The 27994-nt window shown below is 38.5% G+C and overlaps 2 protein-coding genes across 6 annotated transcripts in view; one reads left to right on the forward strand and one right to left on the reverse strand.

Annotated features, from left to right (window-relative positions):
* Positions 1-336: 336 nt before the first annotated feature.
* On the reverse strand, positions 337-6137 carry ints12 (integrator complex subunit 12). Of its 3 annotated transcripts, none has more exons than XM_023957356.1 (7): positions 6118-6137; positions 4706-4864; positions 4456-4608; positions 3662-3843; positions 3339-3498; positions 3080-3223; positions 337-1099 (listed from the first exon to the last, which is right to left on the reverse strand). In XM_023957356.1, exons 2-7 carry the CDS (start codon positions 4859-4861, stop codon positions 545-547), a joined length of 1350 nt encoding a protein of 449 aa, XP_023813124.1. In that variant the 5' UTR covers positions 4862-4864; positions 6118-6137; the 3' UTR covers positions 337-544. The 3 variants fall into 3 exon arrangements, with proteins under 3 accessions (XP_023813124.1, XP_023813114.1, XP_004065942.1); XM_023957346.1 differs by lacking the exon at positions 6118-6137 and adding an exon at positions 6009-6026; XM_004065894.4 differs by lacking the exon at positions 6118-6137 and adding an exon at positions 5520-5638 and having other exon boundaries at positions 340-1099.
* The window catches only part of gstcd (glutathione S-transferase C-terminal domain containing), a 55489-nt gene continuing 33239 nt past the window's right edge, over positions 5745-27994 (forward strand). For all 3 annotated transcript variants that reach the window (XM_023957331.1, XM_023957336.1, XM_023957340.1), the window contains exons 1-5: positions 5745-5900; positions 6002-6417; positions 8261-8713; positions 11192-11458; positions 15312-15405. In XM_023957331.1, coding sequence (XP_023813099.1) covers positions 6010-6417; positions 8261-8713; positions 11192-11458; positions 15312-15405 — 1222 coding nt within the window. In that variant the 5' untranslated portion in view covers positions 5745-5900; positions 6002-6009. The remainder of the gene's footprint in view (positions 5901-6001; positions 6418-8260; positions 8714-11191; positions 11459-15311; positions 15406-27994) is intronic.

Below are 27994 nucleotides of genomic sequence, written 5' to 3' on the forward strand. Positions count from 1 at the left end.
AAAAAGCGAGCGGTTCCATTAAAAAGCAAACAGCACTTTTGCTGAGCACTTTTTGTTCTTCAGTGTTGTTTAGAGTAAAAATGAAGTGATTTAAATATGAAGTAAATACAATATATGTGAGAAGATTTATAGAAGAAGATATATGAAGTATATTTGTCAACGATCTATGAAGGTTTAAGAAACTATTTTGTGTGCATTTAAAGTGAAGAATTTTATCATTGGTGTTGAAAAGGTGACATTGTAAATAAAAAATGATGTTTATGAATAAATTGTTGTGGTACTTTTGTTCATTTTATATGGCATACTGACTCGCATCCACACAAGAAACACCAGCTACAATAATTTTATAAGAACAGGAGATTTAATGACATTATAGGTAAAAAGGAGCATTTTTAAGGGATCAGATCTAATGATGAAGTGACATTTTTCTACAAAGTTAGCTTCAAGTATGCTCCATGTGCAGCTCCTCAAGTTTTTGCAAAGTTCTGGCAATGAATTCACTAATTTCCTGTATGTTCCTTTCATCTTTTCTCTATGCATCCACTTATTTCTTCATCTTTTTCTGTGCTGCTTTCTTCTTGACCATTTGCAGCCGTTTCATGGCGTTTAGTTGGGATTCTTGAGAGGTTGGTGCTTTGTCTCCTGGAGCGCCTTTATGTCCATTACCGTTGTTTCCATTACCTCCTCCATTATTGCTGCCACTGGAGCCTGTTTGGGCGTTGCTCGGAGAGCCTGCCCCAGATGGCGAGGACACTTTCCCCGGGTTTTCTGTGCTCGACGAGCGACTGACTGGCTGCTTCCCCAAAGTCAGAGGTGGAGGAGGCTTGAGAGTTACCTGGCTGGAGCCATTTCCATTGTTGTTTCCAACGACTTTTCCTCCTGCAAGTCCTGACTTGGCTCCAGCGAGCCCTGACAACCCGACAGGTTTCTGACTAGGAGCTGTCAAGGTCTTGCTGCTCCCGCTCGCGCCAGAGGAAGCTAGTTTGGAGCTAGCGGGAAGAGAGGGGTTTGTTTTGGCGCCAAATGCAGCCCAGCCTGTCAGACCGCTGCTAGAGGAGGAGGATGTTGAAATAGTGGAACTCGCCAATGTGACAGGTGGCTGTGTGACAAAAAAAAAAAAAGAGAAAAGAATCAAAGTTAGGAAACTAAAGGATGTCACAAATTCGTCACATTTCATCAAAAATATTTTAAACCAAGAAGCAACCCCTTACAATTTCACGCTTGTCTCATTTCTATTAATCTTAAATATGTAACTTAAAAAATAAATAAAAAGACAACTTTGCTTTAAACCAATCCTTGGTTTTTAAGTACAGCTAGAGTAATTGCGTTTTTCTTATTGACTAAACTTTGTTACCGTGGAAATGTGAAAAAAGAAAATGGAAAAAAAAAAGTAAACATGATGCTTTTGCATAGGTATTACAAACAACTCCCCCCCCCCCCCCCACAACTGCTAATGTGACTGCTGCAGTTTTAAATGTCTGAGATATGTTTCTACATTCACATTTTTGTGCCAGAGGATGAAAATTTCATGTTTTGTTGTTAAAGATTTTTTTGTGCTTTGCCACCTCAGGTGGACCTGCTGCGTTGTTTTTAGTTCAAACTGTTTAAAGCTTCTAATGCAAACGTTATTTTTAGAAAAATCTTCACTGCAATTTCTTTTTACAATTTTAACATTTACACGGTATTTTCAAGTACTTTTTTAGTTTTTTACATTTAGATATGGATAGAAAAAGGCCATATTGTGCAGCTCCACATGCTGGTTCGCCACAGACCGGTTCAATGTCAAGACTATATTTTCACGGAACGGTCCGAACGGGCAAAGTTTGTGTTTAATCTTTTTAAAGCTTCTGGTTTCTGAACACCCTATTTTTTCAAATAAAATACTATAACAAGAAATTTTGTAAAAAAAAAAAAAAAAAAAATCAGAGACCATTAGCAGATTTTTTTAATTTTATTTTTTAACATATGACAAAGATTCAGTGAGTCAAAGTTGTTTATTTGTAAATAATTCAATGAAAGCAAATTTATAGTTTTTTTCTTCTTCTTTTACATAGAAAACCATTATAATAAATAACTCAACTCAGTCTGAGATCATCTTTCAGGGCAAAAAGACTGATCATATTTTGTTTTTACATAAATTCAGATTCACTGTGTATTTTTGAACACAGAGAAACATTTTCTCTGCTCTTATGTTTATTAATTCTCCCTTGCTGTAGAAAATGTCCCCTTTACAAGTTTCCACGAATCGAAACTTTATTTGATTGACACAATCATTCCCTGTAAATTGTTTGTGGATAGTTTAAATTTAAACTTTGTGATGAAGATTTTCCCTTTAATGTCAAAGTGGGGGCTAACAACCAGACGCTCACTTCAGGCACGTCCGGCTTTTAAGATGAGAAGGATAAATAAAGCAAAATAAATGACACAACTCACTTATTTTCTAAATAATAAACATGAGTTCATCACGTTTGCAACGTCATTATCGGGATGAGTGAAACATTCAAATGTCAGTCACTTCATATCAGACAAGCGAGCAGCTTCTGGTTCATGGGAATCTCAATAAATCCATATTTAAAGAACGACTCCTGATTTTGTCTGCATATAGCAGCTTTATTTTCCTTTGAAGTCAAATGTTCTTCCTCTGTTTCCACACTAACTCTTCTCTCCCCAAAGAAACTTTTCAAATACGTTTTATTGTTTGGTTTTGATTTGCCTTTAAGCGTTGAGCAACCAACTTTGCCTTGCGAGGTTCCGAGCAGATGCTTAAAGTCACGAGACGCGTTAAGACGGACGGATGTGGTAAACAAAATCCGGTAGTTTTTCAAAATAAAACTCTCTTTAGTATCAGAAAATACACTACTCTGTTGACAACGCTCTGGCTGCACATTTATTTTTCTATGTGCAATTATTCATTGAAAAAGAGCTGCTGAAAACAATTTCATTGTGCACTGCATAAAGATAATAAAAGATCGTGATAAACAAAACAGAAATGATCGAAGTTAGTGTATACATTTTTTTTTCTGTCTGCGGCCCGGGGGGTTGGAGACCACAGGTCTAGACGACAAAAGTCACCACGTACCTTCACCTCTGTCCTTTTGAAGGCTTGGAAGGTGTTGGCTGTGTCAATCTTAAGCTTGCCCTCCGTTTTCTTCACCAGCGTGTCTTTCACCACAGGCACTGATGATGCAGATGCAGGAGACGGTTTTTGTGGAGGTTTCTGCGCCTTGAGAACACACACACAAAAATCATTAGCTTTAATGAAGACTGTTGGTCCTGTTGCCATGACTCCCAGCTGATCACTATAAGAGTCAATACCCGAGCACAGGAACAGCTCTCACCATGCGTTTCATTTGCCTGGTACAACGAGCACAGTACCACACAAGGCGGGGGTCGTTGACCTCTTTGTCTGTCACTTGGGGCTTGTGGCAGTCCTGGTGGTACAGATTATGACACTCCTGACACTCCACCAACTGGTTTCCCATGGTCACCGTCATTTGTCTACAGTTCAGAGAAACGCAGACGCAAAAACAGTTGAGTGAAGAGAATTTCATACCAACTCGCACGTTGTAGAAAGAGAAACTGGATCCACAAACCAGAAAAATGTGCAAATAACAAAGAAACTCAAAGTTTCATTTCATTTCATTTGATAATTAACAAGCACCTGCAAACCACACAAGCCAGTCCCATTTCCATGGCAAAGTCGTCAGCATTAGTTTCATCGTAGTCGTGTATGTTGGGCATGAGGTCCTTGCTCGTCTGAACAGTTATAGGGGACGAGCGATTGTCCGGTTTCTCCAAGCGGGACTTTTTTGGAGGATCCACTTCAGACAACTCCACCCGTATCTATTTGTCAATGAGACAGAGAACGTATGAAATTTGAAAATTCATACCAACATTGGTGTTCAATCACACAAGCTGTTATGCTTAAAATAACCACAGATTGAGAAGAAAGTCCCAAGCAATGTCTATTATTATTATTTTAAACTAAGGATGTACATGTTTGTTAGAAATGGACTTGTTCATCTCGCTGTGGCATCATTTAGTTCATAAAATAAAGTAATAATATTCAATTACAAGACCCAGGAAAGCCATAAATCAAGACTTCGATTATTCATAAAAAAAAACAACCTTTAAGTTGCTGATATGTTAAAATAATGACCCATGTATGTTTTCTTTTTCTCTTTCCCTGATCAGGCATCCTTTTTCTGGTGTTAAAAAAAAGTCTCAAATTTTATTCCAAACATTTTTTTTTTGAGTGTTGTCATTTCTTTTTGCATTTGTCAATATTTTATGTCTCTTCAGGGCTTTATTCCTAAATTCTAATGATTGACAATTGTTGCAGCTTTAATTGGAATCAATGTAAATCCTGAAGAGAATTAATGAGTACAGTCCAATCATGGCACATGGTGTCATCTAAACATACATGATAATGTGACAACACTTTTAATCCCCCACCTTCTCTGATGGCCTCTTCTCTGCTTCTTTCTTGCTCTTCTCTGAACTGGATTTGGAACTTCCACTGTTGCTGGAAGATGGAGTGCTCAAAGACTTTGAGTCTTGCTTAGTCAGGCTCAGTTTGGACACAGAACTTTTTGGCATTTCCAAGTCCTAAAGATGAACACAGCAGAAAAGAGGAGCAATAAGCTCCATACGAATGAATTATCACTGACAGCGTAAGACTATCTTTATAAGAAGCGGATCTTACTTTTTGTAATGAGCGGTAGGAGGAGTCACCTCCTCTCGCAAGGGACTCATCGAGTAAAGCTTTGAGTTTCTCTGCTGAATCTTTGTTCTTGGAGTGCAAATAACCCAGAGCCTTTAAAAAAAGGGGGTCCAACTCCAAGCTGACAGGTCCAGCCATGGCCTAGTTAGAAAATGATTGAATAATGTTAGGTTTTCATTGACGTCTGCAAATTACAAATGTACACTTTGCTACAATACAAAACTATTTCATCTTATCTAGATTGCAAATTAAATATACTAACTATAATAAAAAACAAAAACAAAAACAAACATTTATTAAGTCAGTCACACATGTTTATAGGCGTCTGGGAGCATTTACAACAATGAATATCAATGATGAGCATATTTATTCAAAGTTATAGTTTGCTAATTACAATTGTAATCAAATAAAGCAATTTACAATGAACTATAGGCTGTCAAAACTAACAAAAAATACAGCAACCAATAAAAATGTTCATTTTTAAGAGTTTTGCCTAATAATGGGTACACAAAAACGGAACGTTTTTAAGACTAACCAGCTATTTTTCCTTATTTGCGGTATTTATTACAAGAAATCCTGCCTCTGCATTATTTACTACAAATATATAAAGAAATATGATGCCTGTGTCTATTAAAAACAACCCACAATGCTCAAATCCAGTTGGTAGGGTTTAAAGTAATCGTTGGTAGCAGATGGACGGAACAATATCACTGCGACACCGTAGGTAAAGTTATCTTCCCAAATGTCACCAACACGTCAAAATCCCCAGTCTATAGCTTTAAATGGGTAATCCTACCTCACACTCAGTTTCTGCAAAATGTTGGTCTCTGCTGTAGATATTTCTGTTTAATAGAACTCTTTCCACAAAGAGGAAATCGCCGCTGACGTTTTATGTCTTTCACAATGTGCACCCGATAAATGTGTCCGGAATCTAAGTGGGCGGCGCAAGTAGAACAAAAAATATACTTCACGTAATAGCAAAGCGAATTTGTTTTTTGTTTTTTCACTCGTATTTTTAAATAAGTTTTATTCTAACCGACTTTCTATCAATAAATGCATTTAAAATGTATATATTTTAACGACCAGCTGGTGGCGCTGTGGCAATACTCGACTCAATAACTCGTAGTAGAAGAAGAAAAAGCAGCACGCTGATAACGTGATGTTTGTAAAGTAGCCGGTCTGTATGACTTCTTTCTGACTGTTTTATGGCATTATTAGCAGTTGAAAAGACAAATAGTGATAATAAAAAATACTTAAACATATTTCTCCCATTCACAGCATTTACCATGACACACGCCGAACAACCCCCGTGCCTCTACTTAGAAGTTTGCAGCCAAAACGAGCAGCTGCGTCTTCCCCTGCACTCTTCTATAGTTCTGTTTCTGCTGTCTTACTGCGACTGCGAGTCTTTCAGAGTGTTTCTCGTCCTTGGCGACAGCAGCAGCTCCGAGCCTCTGAAGAGCCAGCTTCCAGCATCTGCAAGTCTCTCAGACGTCCAGGTGGACGAGCTGCCCAAACTGGTGAGCAGCTGCCGCCTCCCCGCTGCTCTGGATGAGAGCGCGCAGATCTGCAGGGCCGGACTGGCGGTGGTCCTCAGACACATCATCGACAAGAGCATCGAGGCTGACCCTTCCAGGAAGGATGTAGCAGCTCTGCTGGGCTTCAAAAAGACCTGCTTAAAAGCCTGTGCAGAGGTTGGTGCAATTACACTCTATCACGTCTCTGTAGGTTTGTTTTGGTTGTCAGGATGGAAAAACACAAAAAGTCTTTATGTGTGTTTTGAAAATATGAAAAGACCGTGATGCTTTGCATTAAAGGGCATCAAAGTTATGCAGTTTTACATGAAAGGAACAGCTGTTGTGTTTGTAGGCAAAAAGATGCCACAAAAATGACACCCCCCCAACACAACACCAAGTATCATCTTACAGTTTCAGGTCAATGTTGCCATATGTTACAGAAAAACAGCAACATTAATTATCAGACATTTCCCCCCGGTGACAGGTGGTGCACCTTGCCAACAAATTATGGATGTAATGATTAATTGACTAAAATCGAATTTTATTCCTATGATCCAACCAGATCTTTCTGACGCAAGCTGTTAATTGAATCGACCTATGAAATCATTTCAAAATGAAATAAATTGATTATTATCAATATTGGAAAGTCCCATTTGGATTGAGGCCTTGTGGGTGTATTTTACTATAACATAAAAACTGACAGAGTGCCATTACAGTGGGCAACACACATGTGATGGCAGTAAAAAAAGATACCTACAGTCTTGTCAAATTGACTCCATCATTGAACACCTAAAGGCAGGATTTGTTGCTAGCAGTACAAGATGACCCAGACCAAACTGCATCTACATATACAGTCAGGACCATAAATATTTGGACAGAGACACATTCTTTCTAATTTTGTTTCTGCCTGGAGTTGATTAGAGGACTCGTGCTTGCATTTGGAAGATTTTGCTGTGAACAGACAACATGCAGTCAAAGGAGCTCTCCATGCAGGTGAAAGGAGCCATCATTAAGCTGAGAAAACAGAAAAAAACCATGCCAGAAATTGCTACAGTATTAGGAGTGGCAAAATCAACAGTGTGGTACATCCTGAGAAAGAAAGAAAGCACTGGTGAACTCAGCAACGCAAAAAGACCTGGACGTCCACGGAAGACAACAGTGGTGGATGATGGCAAAATCATTTCCATGGTGAAGAGGAACCTGTTCACAACTGCCAACCAAGTGAACAACACTCTCCAGGAGGTAGGCGTATCAATATCCAAGTCTGCCATAAAAAGAAGAATGTATGAAAGTAGATCCAGAGGGTACACTGCAAGATACAAGTCATAAGCCTTAAGAATAGGAAGAAGGCTAGATAGGTCTTTGCTCGGCATGCATTTCACTTGTTGCAGACTAAACTTCAGACAGAAAGGCCCACAAAGAAACAGCAACAGAAAGCCACTGCAGTAAAGGCCTGGCAGAGCATTCAGAAGCAGAAAACCCAGCATCTGGTGATGTCCATGAGTTCAAGACTTCAGGCTGTCATAGCCAACAAAGAGTTTCCAACCAAATATTAGTAATGACCATTTTGTTTTCAGTTATTTCATTTGTCCAGGAGCCCATGAAATGAAGGGATTGCCTTTAAAAAATGCTTTAGTTTTTCACATTTTTATGCAATCTTTTTGTTCAACCCATGGAATAAAAGCTGAAAGTCTGCACTTCAATGGCATCTGAGCTGTTATATTTAAAATTCACTGTGGTAATGTAGAGAAACAAAATTAGAAAGAATGTGTCTCTGTCCAAATATTTATGGTCCTGACTGTATATTTAGTTGCCATCTTGCTGTCATATGATACACTACAAAAAAGTAACATTTTGTTGAAATTATACTTTAAGCTTCGGTCACAAGCATTTTTTTAAAGAGCTGTTAAAAGCTCTTTTGATCATTTTTTCTCAGGGAATTTTATTTTGAAATCGGCCAAAACTGTCCAAAGCGTCATATAGGTGTTGAGTAAAGTTCTGTATCTCTTTCCCCCTGCAGGTGAGCAAGTGGACCAGACTGTGTGAAATAGGCATTCCTTCTGCTGTGGAGGAACACCTCCATAACCCAGGAGATGTGGGGAAGCAGCTGCCTCTCCCTGTTCTCACCCTGGAGAGCCGGCTAGCAGAACCCGTCAAAGTCCACAACGACGACAAAATCCGGAGGCAGAAGCTCCAAGAGCAGAAACGCAGGGAGAAGCTGGAGCCTGTTGGAGGCCAGGCGAACAAGGAGCCGTCTCCAGGACGTCCGCCACAGGTTTCTGACGAGCTGGAGCTGAGGGCAGCTTTGGCTAAGCTCTCTGTGGTGTCAGTACCGGCGGTAACCACCAGGGAGAACTCTGAGATCAGGAAAGTGAAGACCAGCGAGCTGCCGCCACTGGAGCACGTGTTCGCTGAAGGGCTGTATTTCACTCTGACTGATGTGGTGCTCTTGCCATGTATTCATCAGTATCTGGTAAGGGATTTGCACCGGATCATTGAGCAGTGTGACTTATTCAGAGTGCCGTGATAAGTGAGCCCTCATGCTTAAGGACGCCAGTCTTTCCATTTTTCAAGGATTCCTCTGCTTTATGATCCATAAAGACACTCTAAATGATCATTTCATTTTGTTATTACTGCATAAACCTTAAACCTTCGCTAGACTTGACACGTTTTTCTTCAAAAACCTTTGAGGACATTATTTCGTCCCGAGCCGTTGGTGAGGGTCATTATTCATATTTGGTCTCCCTACGTGAACCCTTGCAGGGCCTTACTTCCCATTATGCACCTCTCTGTTTGAAAAGTGAAGTTGCAAGTTTTAACTGGCTTGCTGAGACTTTTATTGTGATAACTTGTCAAATTATGCATGACGTATGGTTTTAGCACTCCGGTCAGGGTGAGCAGACTCCTGTCAGGTGCATTCAAGCAGAAACTTGAGTAAAGAGGACTTGGCACCTGTTTGCTCTCACAGGTGGTCCGGAGCCATCTGGCAGAGCCTGATAACAGCGTGCGAAAGGGTCGCACATTAGGGAGGTTAAAATGCATTTCATTTGGGAACTTTTTTTTTTTTTTTTTTTTGCAGAATCGAAACACTTTGGTTTTTTTTATTGACCTAAAGTTGAATCAGATTCGAGTGCGAATACTAAAAATGAGTGCCGCTCATTTGACAGTAGGAACTAATTTAACAGCATTAAAGTGCTTTCAAAAGGAGCAGCAGTGGTTGAAGCTTGAAAAAAACAATTTAACAAAATACTTAATTAGCTCTTTGGAGAAAGAAAAAGATTGAGCAATTTTAAAGAGTTATAGAAGTTTAATGGAATGTCTACAGATATAAAATACTTGTTGATTTGTAAAAATACTCTCCTCTCAGGCATTCCCATGAGTCTGTCAGTAACTGAACATGTTTGCCCTAAAGCACCTCCAGGTGTTTCTAATACCCCACAAAAGGAATGGGTCTCGCTGGAGCCAAAATATTTGATTGTGGTATTTTGACCAACATTGTTATTCAAAACTAAACAAAAAAAAACTTACCACTATGTATGAATGGTATGGATTATAATTTCTGCAGCAGTAAATTAAAACATTACTGTAGTGATGATTATCCCTATAACAGTTAGACGTATACGTCCTGCAGCCTTTTGGTGCTTCCTTCACATTTAGAGCTTTTAGCAAGACTTAGATTAGTACATTTTATCTAGAGTTCTTTATTCATTTTTTCCCCGTTTTTATTCCACACTTTTGTTCTGGTAAGCTAACAAATGTTTCATTCATACCTGTTTTTCTGGCATGCCATGATAAACTTCAAACTGCATTGCTTGGTTAAATCCAGATTTTTGCATTGTTGCTTTCTTAGAAGATTACATGCATTCCCTAAAAGCTTGGGTTTTTGGTTCAGTCTTTTTAGGGAGCATTACTGCTAAAAGACTGTGCCTTAGCTGTGAAAGTTTCAGCAAAAATGAGTCTTGCAGCTTTGTGCGTTCATAGTTGTGTCCTTTTGGCAGCTGCCCTTAAATCACCACTTGGGTGTGCAGGGTTTACTCTATTCCCAAATTTAACCAGTTTCTCCGTCCATTTTTCTAAGATTTCACTTTTCTATTTTATTGTTAATAAACTCTAACCTGCAAAAAAAAAAATTGAAACTGCCTTTTATTTTCATTTAGTTTGTACTTTGAATAGGTTCCTACTTAACAAGCATGTTATTCCTATGATTAACTATCTGTTTGTGCCTCAAAATGATCTATATAGCATGTTTTTTCTTAACACATCTCAAATTCTTCCCTTTTGTGAACCCCGTATTATTAAAAATGCCTTAAAGTTTTATTTAACAAACAAAAAAAATATGAGTATTTTTCAATATTTAGATGGAAAAAAAGAAGCTTTTTTTCCCTTTCAAATCTGAAAACTGAACATTAAGCACAAGAATGTCACAGGAGCAAATGTTCTGTTTGTGTTTTTGATTTTACTGGATAATTAGCAGTAAAAGTATTTCCTTTTACATTTCTTTGGAAAACCATTTGCACCTCCATGTTTTCATCTTGCCTGTGCTGATAGCTCTTGTTGGACCTGTTCTATGTCGTTCTGGAATGCTTTAGTGAGTCTCCAGCCTCAGTTTCACCTCTCAACTGTCTCAGTCTGTTCCTCAGATGTTGGGATTTAACTGATGTTCTCACAGTGAGGCTTTTAGCAGTCAGCTGTGCTCCAGTGGTTTCCAGTTTCATACTCAGCTTAGCGTGTTTTCTCTGTCCACAACACACATCCCACGCTGTCTCCTGTGGCTGTCTTCTTTATCCGTGATCACAGCTTTGTTTGTCTTAGGTTTCTATGCAGAGCCCCGGTTTGACTAGCAATCGCTTGTTAAACCTGACATTTATAACGCGTTGGTCCGAATCATCTAATCAATACTCTGCTTGTGTTCTCCCTCCCCTCATTTTCATTTGCTCTGCTTATCTCGAAGTGTTCCCTTCAAGCCAGTGCCCCCAGCGCTCTGCAGCAGCTTCCCAACCTGCTCCGTTGGTACAACCGTGTTCAAGAGGTGCCCGGTGTCATGCGGGCAGCAAAAGACTGTGGGCTTCATCTGTCCACCCTCCAAGTTGCCACGACTTGCCCTCCATGGCCGTCAGCCCATCCTTCAGCGACCCTGCTGGAGGAAGAGGGAAGTCAGGAGACGACCACGCCACTTCCGTTCGTCGGGGGCCCCCGGCCAACGATGACCAAACTTAAAGTAAAGCTTTACTTTCTTTTTACCTATTCAACCCATTGACTCTATATGAGAACTGGATTAAGTGAGTGGGACGTTACCCACAGAAAATGACTAAGTAGTGGTTGGTCAAAAACGGTCTTAATCATTGTTTCTCTTTGGAGTGTAGCGATTAATCGATTTATATTCCTAAGATCCAACCAGGTTGATTTGTCTGAGGCAAGTTGTGTAGTCAATCGACCTGTACCATTACAAAATCATTTCAAAATGAAATAAAGCAATCATAATCCATATTGGAAAATACTGCTCTCACCAATCAGGAGTGAGCTTGTTGGAAGGCCACACCCCTTCCACTTGAAAGCAGGCTCTGGAGAATCTGTCAATCAAATGTTTCAAACGTTCAATGTGAGACCACCTGCTTGAATAACTTGCACTACAGAAAAAATATGAAAATAAAAAAAGTGTGAGAACAAGAATGGTTATTCTGACAGAATAACTGAGTGAGTCACATCTGTTTATTACTCAGGAGAAGTCTATGCGGGTACTTCCTGTTTAGTATGCCATGGGGGGCAGGGGGCCCTCAGTCCAGTTCTCACATACATTCAAAGGTTTTACCCTAATGCCTTCAGAAAGTGTTTGCTAGATAAAATCTACAATGTCTGAATTTTTGATTGTTGTTCTCCAGTTAGAATTTTCCTTGATTCCATAAAACAACATTCAAGTCTCTCTGTTTAAGTGAGTTGTGAGACAATCTACTTATTTTTGGTTGTTTCTGATAATAATATAATACCGGGAAAGACAAAGTAATGAAACACTGACCTTTCTTTTTAAAGAAAAACAAAGTTTACAACAGCCTCGTACTGCGCTTTTTAAAATGCACGTTTGCACATCATTCCCACCGGATCCCAGAGCCACTTGCCACTGTATTCAGCTGATCCTTCTCTCAGGTGCAACAAAGAAAAGATAAATCCATTCCGAAATACTCCAAAGTTTATAGTCAATCCAAGAAATGCCTTGAAATGACTAAAAATCTTTAAGTGAAAGGGAGACAGAGAAGCAAGCACAATCCACTACCTGATCTTAAGCTGCATTTCCCTCTGGATGCATTGATAAGACAATGACACAGTCACATGCATTTGTAGTTTCAGAGCTCCCCAGATAGCACCTCTGCCATTTTTGAGCCAGGTATTGCAACGAGAGATAAGCCGGAGCAGTTATTCAGGGAGAGACTCTCTCGTCAACTTTGACTAACCTCTCACAACTGTTTGCTTGGCCTTCATTCTCTCCCTGTGAAGACATTCCTTTGATTTCCAGCTGGCTAGATTTCTTAGACGAGGTGGTATAAGGTCATGGAAAGAGAGAAAACGGTAATAGAGGGCTTTAGAGTTTGGAAAACGCGGGGAACTGGCTGAGCAGGACGGGAAGTGTCTCACGTTTGCCGGGGTTGTTGGATGAAATTTCAGTCGAAGCCCAGATGTGTACAAATGACAGTTTTCATGGTGGGTAGAAATTGAAATCTGACATTAAAACCGAGAGGAATGTGCGCACACGCAGCCACTGGCACAATGGCCACCATTCTTCCTCTCTCCTTAAGGGATTAGAGCGATGGCTGCACGTCGCCAACATTATGTCTTGAGTGCAGCTGTTGTGTTGTCTTAGCCAATGGGCTGCTGTGCACAAGCACCCTCGTATACAGCTTTGTGTGCAGGGGAGATGCACAGGAGGAAGAGGTGGATGACAACCAGTCCTTCACTGACCAGAGGCACTGATCCCATCTTGCCGTTATCCACTATATAAATGGCTCATAAACCTTCTCACTTTCTCATTTTCCCACTTGAGTTGAGGCACGGTGATGCATGCGAGTCAAACTGCCATGTGCAATGAGCTGTAGAGGCACAGCCTGTGATCCAAATGCAAATAAAGTTTGCCCCCAGCACTGCAAAGTTATGGACAGAAAGGAGAGTTGCCAAGTTTCTAGGGTTAGTTAAGTAAAAAGTGAGTCCAAATTTTACTTTTTGTTCAAATAATTGGTCTCATCGGGAAGCTATTGTTTAGGAAACTGGTTTCGCCACAGTCTGTTTTGGTGGGATCTGGTGGGATATGACACTAGAGCAACACTGAAACTTCAACTTAAATAAAGAAATCTTTCTTCCTTTATATATTTTGATGGATGTAGTTTTTAAATTGGTGACTTCAGCTTGTCTGAATCAGGCCCCAGCTGCAAAAGCAAATAGTGTTTTTGCATCCCTTGTGCTGTCTTATGGGGTCCAGATGACCTCACTCCCAATGTTAAAGTGCCTAGGATAGCACACGGGTTAATACCAGCAAGGCCAGAAGAACAACATGACACAGGACAAACCATTTTGGTCCACTCTGCTCCAATGCTGCTAAAACAAACCAAAAAAGGGCACTTTCTGTTATCATACCCCACCCAGTATGTGTGTTTGCACATCCTTAACCGAATGCAGCCAGTCTCTGAGTTTTTTTTTAGAATAACTGGATTTTCCTATTCTCCCTAAGCCTGCAAGGGTTTAGGACTAGTTAATCATCAGCAGTTCAGACAGAGATAGCTGGAAAGCAAGTCAGGTAGTGTTTCTCAAGGACAAGGATTAAGCAGCTCTGCGCTCGATTCTTAGTCATTAAATTATATTTTTAGGTTGCCAGCACGTCAAAAAGTTTGGATGAATTTCTAATTGCTATTTATCTTTTTTAATGTTTTTCATGAAAGTATTTAAAAAAAAAAACATGAAACTGCTTTGGTCTGATTTTGACAGCCTCCCTGACAACAGTTTGGGGTTTGTCTGCTTTTCATTTTGTAGATTGATCTGAAAGGCAGTCTATCCCTGTCTGCACATCTTGTTTCTCTTTTATTGTAAAGTCAGTTTTGAAAGCTTAGGGATTTGTTTTTGCTCTTTATTCTGTTACAGCTAACTTCTTTTTTTAAAACGACAACCACATTTGCAGTTAAATGAGATATTTTTAGTTAATTTTTAGCATTTAAATGTATTGTTTAGATATATTTCATACAAATATTGGGCTGCACAGTGGTGTAGTGGTTAGCATTCTCTCATTATAGCAAGAATGTGTGATTCAAATCCCAGCCAGGTCCTTTCTGTGTGGAGTTCTCGTGCATCTGTGGGTTTTCTCCGGGCAATCTAGTTTCCTCACACTATCCAAAACCATGCTTGATAGGTTGATTGGCGACTCTAAATTGCCCATTAGGTGGGAATGTTTTTGTGTGGTTCTTTCTCTCTGTGGAGCCCTGCGACAAACTGGTGGACCATCCAGGGTTTACCAAAAGTAGCTGGAATAAGCTCTAGGAACAACAGGGTTTTGAAAATAGATCAATTTTGTATTTCAAAATCCAATATTAGATACTAAAACATTCATATTTCAGTTAAAAGGGAAAAAATAAAAGCTCTATACCTGAAATGAAACTAGGCTCGCATGATATTACAAGTTTAGGAAGCATGCGTCCATGTTCAAAATTAGTCTAAAAATAATCAAACCATTGACTAAAATCAGAGAGGGCAGATTAGGATCCAAATATCTTTTAATGGAAATCTATTTTTGAAAAAAATGTGACTCCCTGATATTCATAATATATAAGACTAAAGTTGTGAGAAGATTTTTTTTTGGTGTGTGTGTGTTTACTTGTATTTCTTCCTTTAGTAGTAACCCTTTAAAATGATCAACAACCATTTAGGGACACATTGCCTTATGGGAAACCAAGGATAGGATAAGGTCAGAAACAGACATCTGCTTAAATTGGTTAAGTTTAGCCACTGGGTTTGGGTTCGGCTCTATAACAAAGTCATTGGAATGTCCTATTAAAAAAGAGTTATACAAACGTAGGCGTGTGTGTGTTTTTCACCAGGAAAATGGCATTGAGGCAATCTTTGCTTCCCATCCTTGTCCTTCCTGGAATCTCCCATGGGACAGTTTACCAAGCGCTATAAACCCCACTGAAGGTAAAGTCAAGTTTTTTTTCCTGCACTTCCTGTTCTTTTTTTAAAGCATGTCTTTTTCTATTTCCATAATCTTGTACTTTCTGTCTCCATATATGTTCGTTCTGTTTAACATTCAGACTCCCTCCTGACATTTGTTTCCGCTCCTCTATTTCCATATTTTACCTGTCTGCCTACGTAATGCTCCATGAATTTTTTGATGATAATGCCCTGAGAGAGGAACAGGCATAAATGTTTGCATCAAACCTCGCCGCACTTGTCTGGCCCAGTGATATTTCTCATCAGTGTCAACTCTGATGTAATGCAGATCTTTCTGTTTCTGTTAAGTTGGATAGGTCCCTGTATTTCATTAAAAAAAGAAAAAAAACAACTCTTGCATGTGCTACGCTTTGTGTGTTTACAGGGTGAAGGTCATAAATTCCCAAAAAGCAAATATGTGAAGTGAAATTTGTGCTTTTGCTCCAATAGACACAGTCTGCTCTAAGTACAATGACTAAAAGGCAGGAAAAGAACTGATGATTGCTGCCTGCGTAGACGCTGTTGAAGCAAAACGGTAGCAATCACAGGCTTTTCTCTAGCTTTAGTATTCATGTTTTACCTGTTAACTACAGCTCTGTTTAAATTTGAAAAGTTATTAATATATTCGAGAACCCGCACCACATTGTTGCAAAAGAAAGTCTTTGTCAGATTACAATTGAATGCCAAAAATAATTGTACTCAACGCTAAAATAACCATCATACTAATAAGTTAAACACGGAAAGCTAGAAAACTGAACATTATATTTCAGCATATGATGCTTTTTCAGTAGTGTTCATGACGCTGAATACACTTTAAATGGTGTGTGGTTTGCATCCTTTGGTCTCATGAGTCTCACAGACTTCCACTCAGTCTTTGCTGGTGGGCGTTGGGTTTCTTGTCATAGGCTCAGACACATGTATTTTTCCTCCCCCCCCCCCTTATCTGATGAAAGATTGCTTCCAGTAATCTTCCAGTGTCCTTCACACTGTCTGGGCTGTCACAGACGCAGTATCATGCATCCCAGACAACATCATGGCATTCAGACAACCATCGTGGTGTAAAAGAAAAAGGCATATTTTACAAGAATAGCAGAAACATTTCTTTTCATCCTTTTTTTATTGTCTAAAACCAAATATCTTCCTTGATCGTTTTCTACCTTTGAAACTGCATGGTTAGTCTGCCTAAACGGGAAGAAAAACCAATGACAGAAAGTACATGGATCTATTTTGTAGCCACTAATAAGTTTTTTTTTTTTTTTTTTTTTTTTTTTTACAATGTACCATTGTACCATTTCATCAGAGGGGCTGCATAGATACCAGAGGTACTCTGACGTTTTTTTCTTTTTTATTAATGCATATATTTGCTTTTTCTATTTAAAGACTTTCAGTGTCTTTTCAGTGACGCTTTCTGGCTCCTCTCTCTCTGTGTGGGGCGGGTGGTGCCGGGCCTGGGGTGTCGGCGCCTCCGCGGGTGGGGCCCCTGGGCTGGGTGGCCCTGGCCCCTTTGCTGGGGGGGTGGGCTGGGGGACAGCTGTTTGGCCACCGGGGGACAGTCTACCAGCTGTCCCCAACTTACCCCCTTCCTCATATTAGGGTGAGGGGGTGGGGGGTCTAGCCTGTGATGCGCCTTGGGGGGGGGCTACTTGGCAGTGGCCCCCCTCCTATGGTTGCCATATGGAGTGGGTCCCCCCTCTTTCGGTTTTATTTGCACCTTAGACATGTAGGGTCCTTGGTAGGGGGGGTGCTTGGACATCACTGCAAGCAAGCAGCAGATGTCCTCCTGGCACCCTACCCGCCAATTTTAACCGCACCTTAGACATTTAGGGCCCCTTGGTGGGGAGGGTGAGGGGACATCACTGTGAGTAATCAGGAGATGTCCCCTTAGTGCCCTACTCGCCAATTTTAACTGCACCCCCCCTTAGTACACACACCCCTCCCCCTTCAATATATACATTCCAACATAAACACACACATGCACACACACACCCTCTCAAACACACATACACGCACACACATTTTGCAAGGAAGGTGGGACCTGGGTCCATCTGTCCCCTACCCCTTCCCTGGTGGGGGGTGCGGGCCCCTTGGCGACGGTGGCCGTGTCCCCTGGGTGCCGGCTCCCTGGGCCCGGCGGTGCTCTCTCCGCACGGTGGGGGGTTCATATTACACCTGAGCCGGGGGTGTTCGTGTCCCTGGGGGGTGGGTCCTGGTCCTTGCCCCTGAGCGTGAACATTTTTTGCAGCTAGCAGGTGTGTTGATAACATTTGAGTGTGTGCGAACAGGCCCCGCCCTTTTTGTACTACATTTGAACCGTACCGTAATGATAAACAACCAGTAAACCTGTCTGCTCTATGCTGCTTCATGGTCTTAACCCCCTCTCACTATCACCCCCCCCCCCCCCCCCTCTCTAACATCCCTCTCTCTTCTTCCCTTCTTTCCTTTTCTGTCCGGTCCAACACCAAAGATTTTCAAACATGGTTGAAATGAATAACCCCTCTTGTTAAAGTAAAATATGTCCAACACAAGAGGCCCTCAGCTCTCATCTGCCTGCCTAGCTGTTGGACAGGACAAGTGAAAAAAAAAAGATTAATCTATTTTTACAAATAATTCATGGTCTTAATGTATGTTCTTACCCCTAAACTATGAAAACGTTGAGTCAACATTGATAAAAAGTTGACATGCTAAATTCAGAGTAATCGAGCATTTCGAAGGTAAAACAAACTATATTGCTGTTTCTATTTAGCTTTTAGTAAAGCTTATTCCACTCCAACTCCATTCAAAGATAAAGGACAATCTTCCCAGAACAGGCAAGTGTTGTTCAAAGAGAAGTTTGGTTAATGCTGTGGGCAGTATATATTTTACTTGAGCAGAAATAGATAACATTGTAGCTGCTCCACTTTTGCCTGCACTTCATGATAAACTGCACTGTTGACCTCTTCTGCCGTTCCAGGTTTGTCGGTGAGTGGGCAGTCCTAGTGTTTTAGTGTTGGCTTGGGAGTTAATCATTGAGTAGACCATTTGACTTTTCACACTTCTCTACGCTTTATCTTTCTTTGTTCTATATACTAGAATGGATGCTTTTATGTATTTTATTTCTAACAAGAAATCTAAATAAATAAATAGTTTTTAGTCTTTGCTGTTCTGCAACACAATAAAGAAAAAGTCAACCAGCATACGTTGAATTGTGTCTCAGCTTTGGGAGTGCAAACATTTAACCAAAAAAATTAAAATGTTTTTTTCTTTTTTAGAGGCAAATATGTCTTCTGGACAAGTGGTCATGCACAGAGTTACATGCCTTCAACATGAATGTTGAGTTTGATGGTAGTCAGTATTAATCAGGATTAATATTACCATGTTTTTCCAACTATTAGCTGCTTTGGGGTATATGCACAGATGCCAAAAAAATGCATTATAAAGAAAAAAGAATCATTTATAACTCACACTGGAATATAAGTTGCACTTTTGGGAGAAATGTATTTATCAACATACATGACCGGGCTTTTGATCTTGAAAGACAAATCTTAATAACGGAATGAATAACAAAATAAGACTGGATATATTCATCCTTCACTACAGAAACCATATTTAGTTTCATGAAACATAGGAGGAATAAACCCTTGTGCTATCCTAGGCACTTTAACATTGGGAGTTGGGTCATCTAGACCCACTAGACAGTGCGCTGAACCTTTTTTCTTCAATGATTTGTGATCTTCACTGGTGTCTATGGATTCCATGAAATCTTTCCACCTTTATCCACCTTTGTCATGGTAGGGAGAACACGTCAATGCAAGGGTGGGGTCATCTAAGATAGCACAAGGGTTATATAAGTGTCTAGTATATTAGCGCAATATAAGAACAATTATTCAGATAACCATATCATAGAGAAGACGCTATCAAGTCTAGTTGACTATTTATATCACTTCAAATCCCTAAATCCGTTTAATTCGTTAACGTCTATGTTGCTTTTGAACAATCATGCCGAAGCCGGCTCTTCTTCAGTGGTCATTAGTGGGGGGAAAACAAACACGCTTGTTTATTTAAATTTTTTTTAACAAATACGTAATAATAATATTGTGCAAAATCATGCAAGCTTTTTTTCTTGAGCCCTTCCCTTTATAAGGAAAGATTCTTGACTTTATTATTATTTTTTTTTAATAAGGATCGAATGCCCTGAGACAGACTGGCAACCTGGGTGTAGCCTTTGTCCAACTCTGTGACCCCCAAAACATATTAAGCAAGTTTGGTAGATTAATTGATGGAGGGATGGATGGATGGATGAATGGGTAAGGATAGAGTGTTTCACTGTGGCAAATAGAGAAGTGCTAACATAAGAGGTAAAGATGACACTGAGAAAGTGTGAAAGGCAATGAAGCATAAAAGGGTAAGTGAAGGAGCCATCTAGGGTTTGTACTTGACGCTGATGTTGTGTCCTTCAGGGTTGAGCTGCTAAAAAAAGAAAAAGCTGCCTCCATCTTCCTTTCTTCCTGTTTATAATACAACAAAGATATGATTGGGAGTTTACACTCGATGTTATATACCTATTGTTTTCCTTTCCCTTTGCAGCTTGAAAGCAACTAGGAAGTAGGGCAAAGCCTTGTGGCTTCTTGTAGGAATACTAACACAGTGCAGATACTTAACCTCAGCAGGAACTCCACATGTAATAACTTGTAGTTATATATAAAAATGACTGTTTAGTATTTGTGTGAAATCAAGCTTCATATGCAGGGTCCTTGTGAAATTCTAATAAAAAATGTTTCATTAGAAGTTTTTTATTTTTTAAAGTCAAGGACTTCTTGTTCCATCTCATACCATTCATCATCCTCTGTTTCTTAATTAAATATCAAATAGAAATGTCAGTTGTACTCATCTTCTTGTGTTTTACTTCAGCTTCAGCACAAGTTTAATAAAAGACCAAGCATGCTTAGTTCTCATTTGTCTTTTAGGACAGTGTTTTTCAACCTTTTTTGAGCCACAGCACACTTTAACCTTGACAAAAATCCTGTGGCACACCAGCATCAAAAAAAAAAAAAAAGGAGAAACTCATAGTCTGTACTGATCTACAGCCCCTCCATAATCTCACATGCATTTTTGTGATAATTATTGTGGCAGAAAAAGCTGGAAGTTGCAGCTGTTTTTTCCAGAAGATGTAATAAAAGTTAAGTTGGAAGATTTAAAAACTGTTTGATGTGTGTTTGTTGTGGTTTCAAGACGTTTAACAAGAAAGAGTCATTGTGCGCTGAGACGACATCACTTTAACCCAATGCATCATGGGAGATGTAGTGTGAAAACTGCAGCAAAAGGGCAGAAAGACTAGCGTCTCTGAGCTTCATTATTCATTCTTCATTGTTTTGTTCACTTTTTCCACGGTCTGATACCGGATTCTGTGGAAAGCTACACCGCTAAATACGAGCTTTAGCTGATATTTATGTTGGACTTTATGAGCTAAATCGGAACAAGGAAGTGAAGACTTTAACCACTTCTGATTGGTCAGACTGATGACGTATGATTAAGCCTCCAAGACTGATTGGTGGAGACAGTTAAAGGGGCGGGACTTTTCCAAAAACATCTGAAGCTACGGCTAAATCGCGGTACCGTCATTCTTATCAAATTGTCTTTAATAGAATCAAATAAACACAAAGAAAAAAGTCTTTTACGATCTTTCATATTCCTAACTACTCAGTGTTTTATCAGGGCCTGTTTGGATGAAAACAGAGCTGATATCCTTGAGATGGTAAATGTTTTTAGATCAGTTTAAGAGGGCAATTTCCCACGGCACACGAGTGTGCCGTGGCACACTGGTTGAAAAACACCGTTTTAGAAATATGTAGGGTGTTTAAAAACAGGAAATTGTGTTTTTCAAAGAAATTTAAGGAACAACATCAAATCAACAAAAAAATTGAGTTTATGTATCAGATAAATGTTCTGGTTAAAATTCTAATTTGGATTTTTAAAACTTGTTAGAATCACCTTGAAGTTTAATAAGTTGCATACTAATGACTTTCATTCTTCTCATTTGCATATTGTCCCTTCTGTATTTTATTTCACATTTATTTGTTTGTAGGATAAGCCCCTTGAGATGTGTCATCTCGTTTTCATCTCGTATAAATTAGCAGGCAATATTTGGCTAAATTTAATTGAAATTCAGAGAAATAGATGCACAAATATTGATTTACTGTACAAATGCAATATTTTGTGGCATGTGCATTGTGTTGCCTTCATACTATCAACCCAGTCAAGCAAGAATTCAAACAAGACACAAAGTGTTTATGTTTTCATATTGGTTGGATGAGGATGAAGAAGGAGCACATTCCAGTCTAAAGGGCTTTCTTTTAGTTGGGGAAAAATGAGGTTTAATGCCATTAGGCTGCACTGGTGAGCATTGAAATGTTTTTATATTAAACCTATCCATACATGTTACAGAGAGAGGCTGCTGCAGTGTAGCAGAGCTCGATTCAAGCTCTCCTGGACCAAGATGGGTTCGTGCTGCACCATTTACGCTCATTCCTCATGTTTTCCTCATCACCAACTTTTATAGCTGTACATGATTAAATTATACAGCTGAAAAAATATGCATGAATTTTGCACATCATGAACTCGACGTTTGTGGAACTCACCATTTCAAATACCTATGTTTCAGAGAGGAATAGACGCTGCCAGAGCCCTGCGGTAATGCCATTGTGTTTTTGAGGTTAGGTCGATGCATTAAGCCAATCTCCTTCTTGTGTGGAACCCAAGTAGCTTTGAATGAGCCAACATTTGAAGGAAAAAATGTTTTTGATTCTTTTACTGGCCATTAATGAAGCTCCTTGTTATGATTTAGCAGCCAAAATAGAAGTCAGATAAGAGACCTTATTTCATTTTTTAGTTTGATTTTTTAAAGGTAGATCGTTTTAGATAAATACAGAAGTTATGTTTGCCTAGAGTTGTTTAGGATCTTTCTTCTGTGTTCACAACAATCGTCTTTTTTATATAACCATATTTTCTGCACTATAAGGCACACTTAAAAGGCTTAATTTGGTTCAAAAAACGACAGCCCGATTTATTATCCGGAGTGTTTTATATATGGATTCATTCTGGTTGTCCTTACTGACATTGAAGCAATTTTTTAGAGATACTCGGTGCTCTGTCAAAATTTCAGTCTATTTTTTTTTTTACGCGTTGCAAGCAAGATTGGTTATTCCTGTTAATACACTAATGTGTAGCGGTGTCAGATTGTTTTTTTTAATGTGTAATATAACAAGGTTGGAGCATAGCCATAGTAATGTTTGTTTCAGTGATATCAGTCTGATTTTTTACATGCAAGTAAAGCGCAGCGTGTTACAAATAAGTTCTACAGTTACTGTGAACGCAGTTATACCCAAAACATTATTATTTTGTACTTTGTTCTTTCCTAATTTTGTAGCTTTTAGTCACTTGTCCAAACAAAGCAAACATTCTGAGTTACCGAACTGTTCTGCTGTGAATACTCAGAACAACAATTAGAAAAGTCAGACATACTAGAGACTGGACCACTCAATTATTAACATGTATTTGCTAGATAAGTAAATTATGTATGTATGTTTTAGATTTGGGTGTTGGTCAGCTCCCATGTTTAAAAGAAAATAAAAATATATTTCCTTGCTGTTTTTTTTCTATTTTTTTTTAATGGCAGCTGAACGTGAGTTTATTATTTAATAAGCATTGATAAGGCTATTTGTACACTGCTGCCATTTGCTTAATTCATTCCCGGTTATTAAAACTCCAAAACTCAGCCTACGATTTCTAAATCAGCCATTCTCATTCACAATTAAGTGAACTCAATGTAACCTTTTAAATTGGAGATTTAAAGATACACAGTAAATGCGGGACTCGGGAAAACTAGCACTAGGCTTTGTTACTCACAATTAGATTGGTAATTGGCACTTTATTTGTGCAATTCAAGTTCAAACACAGCCAGACTCCCAGAGGGAGTTTCACCAGCTGCAGTCATGCTGGAGTTCTGCCCATATGATGCAGAGCCAATGGCTGCCTCCATGATAAGCTCCTTGCAAAGTCATTTATGGATATTCATTTGTTTCTATACTTCAGTTTTGTTCAAAGATCTTCTCTTAAAAATCGCAGAGCCGTTTTGCACAGTTTCTTTACCCTTTACACCAGCTCTCAGTGACATTTGGATTATATATTTTTGGCAAATTTGTAAATAGTTTATGATCATGTGTGATTGTATAGTGAAATGACACATTTTTCCCTCTGCGTGTTTTAGAGCTAATCTGTGCACATACTGGTTTTCAATATTTGTTTTTACCTTTTCTATTGTTTGCAGTAGAAATTAAAAAAAAGGAACAACTACCAAAAGCTTGGGTATCTTTCCCACCAAATATGCTTAGTAATATCTCCTTTAATAATGATAAAAAAAAGCTCTTAACTTTCTTTTGTTAACAGTTAAGGGTATTTATCTATGTTCCTTTGTCTTTTAAAAAGACAGGCCCTTTTTGAGGTGGCCAGGGAAGCATGCTTGACCATTTTCCTCCTTGATCCTGTGAGCCAGGATGTTTTAGTTCTGCTTTTTCGAGCATGCAGTTTGTTGAACAGTACTTTAGTTGTTCATATTAAGACTGTGAGAGAGATGCCATCAGGTTTCTTAACATTTATTCTGCTTTATTCCAGAAGCAAAATAAGCTCTCTTTTTGTCATTTTATTCTAGTCTTTTTCATGTTGGCCTATTCAACAGATGACTTTAACCTCTTCTGATGACCAAATAAAAGAGAATGTTAGTTTTTCTACCTTTGTCAATAATTCTTCTCTTGTGCCAATTTTTTCGTATGAGATTACTTAAGACTATTTACCATTTTTACTCTTTTTTTTGGTTTTTTTTACTTCTGAAAGCAAGTGGAAGTGTATCTTGCTTATATTTTCTTTCCTTGAACTGAAGCAAAAAAGCAAACTTTCCTAAAATATTTTTGTTTCTCTTCTTTTCTTTGCACTTATGCATTTTATGTATTCTTTGATTTTGAATTTTGCTTTACAAGCCCCCCCCCCCCCCCCATTTAAAAAAATAATTTTTAACCATATTTAGTACAGAGTGAACTGATGATGTCACATTTAGTTTTAGTGCATGCTGGGAGATGTGCTCCTCATGTGGAAGGGACTTTCCCATGTGCCCACATCTATTTTGGCTCCAAAGCAAGATTGTGAATAGATTCTGGCGTCCTTGTTGCTGTTGTGGAGCAGTTCTCCTTCTTGCGTTTTGCACCCTCATCATGTTGGCCTTGTGATAACATGGGGGAACACTGTCATTTGTGTGAATGTTTGTTTTGTGTTTTGTCTTTTTCTGCATTTGCAGATCTTTCCAGAGATAAACATTACTTCTTGACAGAACAGGAGCCCCCATGGACTCATATTCTTACAATGATTGTGTCTCTGAAAGTGTGGCTGTTGACATTCAGACTCTGGCTTGTGTTTCTACATTTAAATTTGTTTTTTATTCAGTAGGAGATGGTAACAAAGACTCTGCTACTTTTGTCATTAGTGTGTGCGATGTCATTTTTAGTATGCAGGTGGCTTAGTGACAGAATAATGATTCATCGGAGTCTTGGTCTAATTATCCAAAGGCCACATGCAGTGTTGTTGGCTGATCTGCAGTCCCTAGATTCTTGGTTCCTCTTTCCTAAATTACAATATCTGCACACTATAATGACATTTGCAAATTTAATGAGGATATTGATCTGCCTTAAATCTACAGAGATGAACTCGACTGTATACAAAGAAATAAACCGATATATTTCAGAATACTGTTTGTCGTGCTAAAAAATGAGCTTCTTTCATTATTGCACTGTTAACTTTTAAATTGAGATTATAATCCATATTTTAATGTTTGAATAGGTTCTTCTAAAAAAATAACAGTTACCCAGGTGACCATATTGACATTTGCATTAAGAAATTCTGTGGGGCTTTACAAGTGAAGCAACAACAATTACACAATTTTATGATCTGTTGTAAAGGGGTTCTCAGTTGTCTTTTTAATCATGAATATGCAGTTTTTAGCCCAAATCAAAAAGCCTGTGTAGTTTTCTAGGACATAGTTTCTGGAGAACAGCAGTAGTTCATTGGAAATTTGCCACTGCACTGGGAACAGGATAGTGCGTGGAGTAAGCCTAGCCCCATTTCCCATCATCAACCTGTTTAAAGGCTTTCCCACCAGCTTGCAGCCCATTATAACCCCTAACTAACAACAAAAATGGCAATATTGGCGCTATCCAGCCGTGCAGCTTTGGGCCAGATGCTAGCTCAGACGAGGAAAATAAAGACATACACGGAACTAGTTGTTTACAAGATGTATAAGAATGGAGCGTAGCAGGAAGCTTGCAGACCTTCTGATTGCAGCTTATACATCACTGGTACAAGCTTTTTCAAACGATACTTTATTGTCTGCTTCTGATTCACAACAATTTGAATAAAGAAATACCCAGAAATGCTATTTTAAGCTTAATTGTCTTTAAATATGTCCTCCATCCTCAGAAAAATTCTATAAGATGTTAAAAAAAATAAAAACAAGTTTTTATCTGAGTAATTTAGTTAAGAGGAATTACAGACTTTTTAACCCTTGTGCTATCCTAGGCACTTTAACATTGGGAGTTGGGTCATTTAGACCCACTAGACAGTGCTCTGAACCTTTTTTCTTCAATGATTTGTGATCTTCACTGGTGTCCATGGATTACATGAAATCTTTCCACCTTTATCCCCCTTTGTCATGGTAGGGAGAACACCTCAATGGAAGGGTGGGGTCATCTAAGATAGCACAAGGGTTAAAAACAAAACTACAACAAACAACTACATCAATAAATGAAAGTTCATTAATTTATCAAAAGCATAACAAATATGTATTCAGTTTTTAATCAACATTTTCCTTCAACTGTGTTCTTTTTATTTTTCTCAACATTTACAAGCTGGAACATTTTTCTGAAGTCTGCAGGCGTAAGAAAACATTTACTCAACATTCTTGTGGTTTGAACCCTCTGGGCCACCATCTCCCTTTCTCTGACAGTTCTGCCAGACTACACAGAGTAGAGAATGTGTGCTGAATAAAAGCAGAATGTGGAGTTAAGACGGAGCAGAGTTTGCACAGCGCATCCTTAAAAAGCGGTAAACAGGAAGACGCACAGTTTTTCCGGCATGCTGCCATGTTGCTTTTGTAGAGTATAAGTGGCCTCATTTCTGTATAGATTATTTAATTAACAGAACCACAAAGCTGCAAGCTACTAAAAGAGGTGTGTAGCAAATACATTTTTTAAGAGTAAATACTGTTCTCTTCAGAGTAGATTTAATGCTCTACATTTTTTATTTCACCTGAGTAAACTTGGGATTGAAAACAAAAGTCTTACTCAGCAATATTTGTTTAATGGATTTTAAACCAAGGATTTTCCTTTTTATTAAATGTATTATCACTTTTATGTCATTTTTATCAGCAATAATTATATAAAAAAAGTGTGCACATTTTTGGCAGCCTGGTTCCTTTTTAAGATCGTTTAAGCTAAAAAGCTCTATAGCCATCTAGAATTATTTATCATAAATATTTCTAGATTATTAAAAAATATCAAGTTTAATTGATTTCATGTTTTTCTATGTGATCATGAGTTTTCTTATGGATTTTTTCTTCAATACTTCGACAGAAACAGAACATTATTGGATAAAAAAATAATCTCAAATGCATAAAGTTTACACTACAACTGCTGAATGGTTAAACATTTACTTACCATTGAAACAGTTCTGTCTTCAGTTAGTTTTTTTTTTACCTTTACTTGGCTAGTGTTGGGTGACCACATTCTTTTTTTTATTCTTGAGCAAGAACAGTTTTTCTTTATGTCTTTCTGAGTAATTTAAGTTAAGTGAAGATGGCAGAAAAAGGTTATTTGCATTTTTTTTCCTTTTTAGGAAATTTTATTTTAGTTAGGTATAGTATTAAATTAAGCCTTCCATCATTTTCCCTAGTTCAGTAGTTTTATGTTCTTTTCTTACAGTGTGCACTAAAAAATGAAGAAAATAGAGCAAAGTGAATTAAAATTTGTCAAAAAGAAAGGGTTAAATAAAAAGAGGATTAAAACTGTTTTTGGGTTGGATAATAAATATTATTATTGTAATTATATTTTACCCCAACAGACTGCTTTTTCTCTTTATAGAATAGGTGAGTGGAGTTTTCCAACCTGGACTCTTTATACAGCTCTTGGTGTGTATGAATAAAAAGCAGCCCTGTTATGTACATTGTTATGCTTCCTGAACTGCCTGATGAGTTACACTGTTGTGATTATGTCCAAAAATCCTAATTCCTATGCATATGAACTGAAGCCCAGGTGTAGTTCTTTGTTCTTGACAGTTTGAAAACACAATTTACTAAATAAATAAAAATATTTGCATATTTAAATATTAAAAAGAAAATTGAAAAAAAAAATTTGATTTCAAATCTTCCCATTTCTGAACTCCTCCTTGCCATGCTAAGAATGTACAATTGTTTAAACAATTTTTCCCTCTTGTAAAACACTTCTGTTATAAAAGTCAGTAATTGGATGTACTCCTTGGTGCAAAACTGACATCTCCGTTT

The sequence above is a fragment of the Oryzias latipes genome, chromosome 1 (genome assembly GCF_002234675.1).
Source record: "Oryzias latipes chromosome 1, ASM223467v1".
Lineage (NCBI taxonomy): Eukaryota > Metazoa > Chordata > Actinopteri > Beloniformes > Adrianichthyidae > Oryzias > Oryzias latipes.

Excerpts from the sequence above, each read along its gene's own strand:
- ints12 (XM_023957346.1), bottom strand. Across the intron at positions 3,844-4,455 it reads AGAAGAGGCCATCAGAGAAG|ATACGGGTGGAGTTGTCTGA; the intron begins GTGGGGGATTAA and ends ATTGACAAATAG. Across the intron at positions 3,224-3,338 it reads CCAGGCAAATGAAACGCATG|GCGCAGAAACCTCCACAAAA; the intron begins GTGAGAGCTGTT and ends TGTGTTCTCAAG.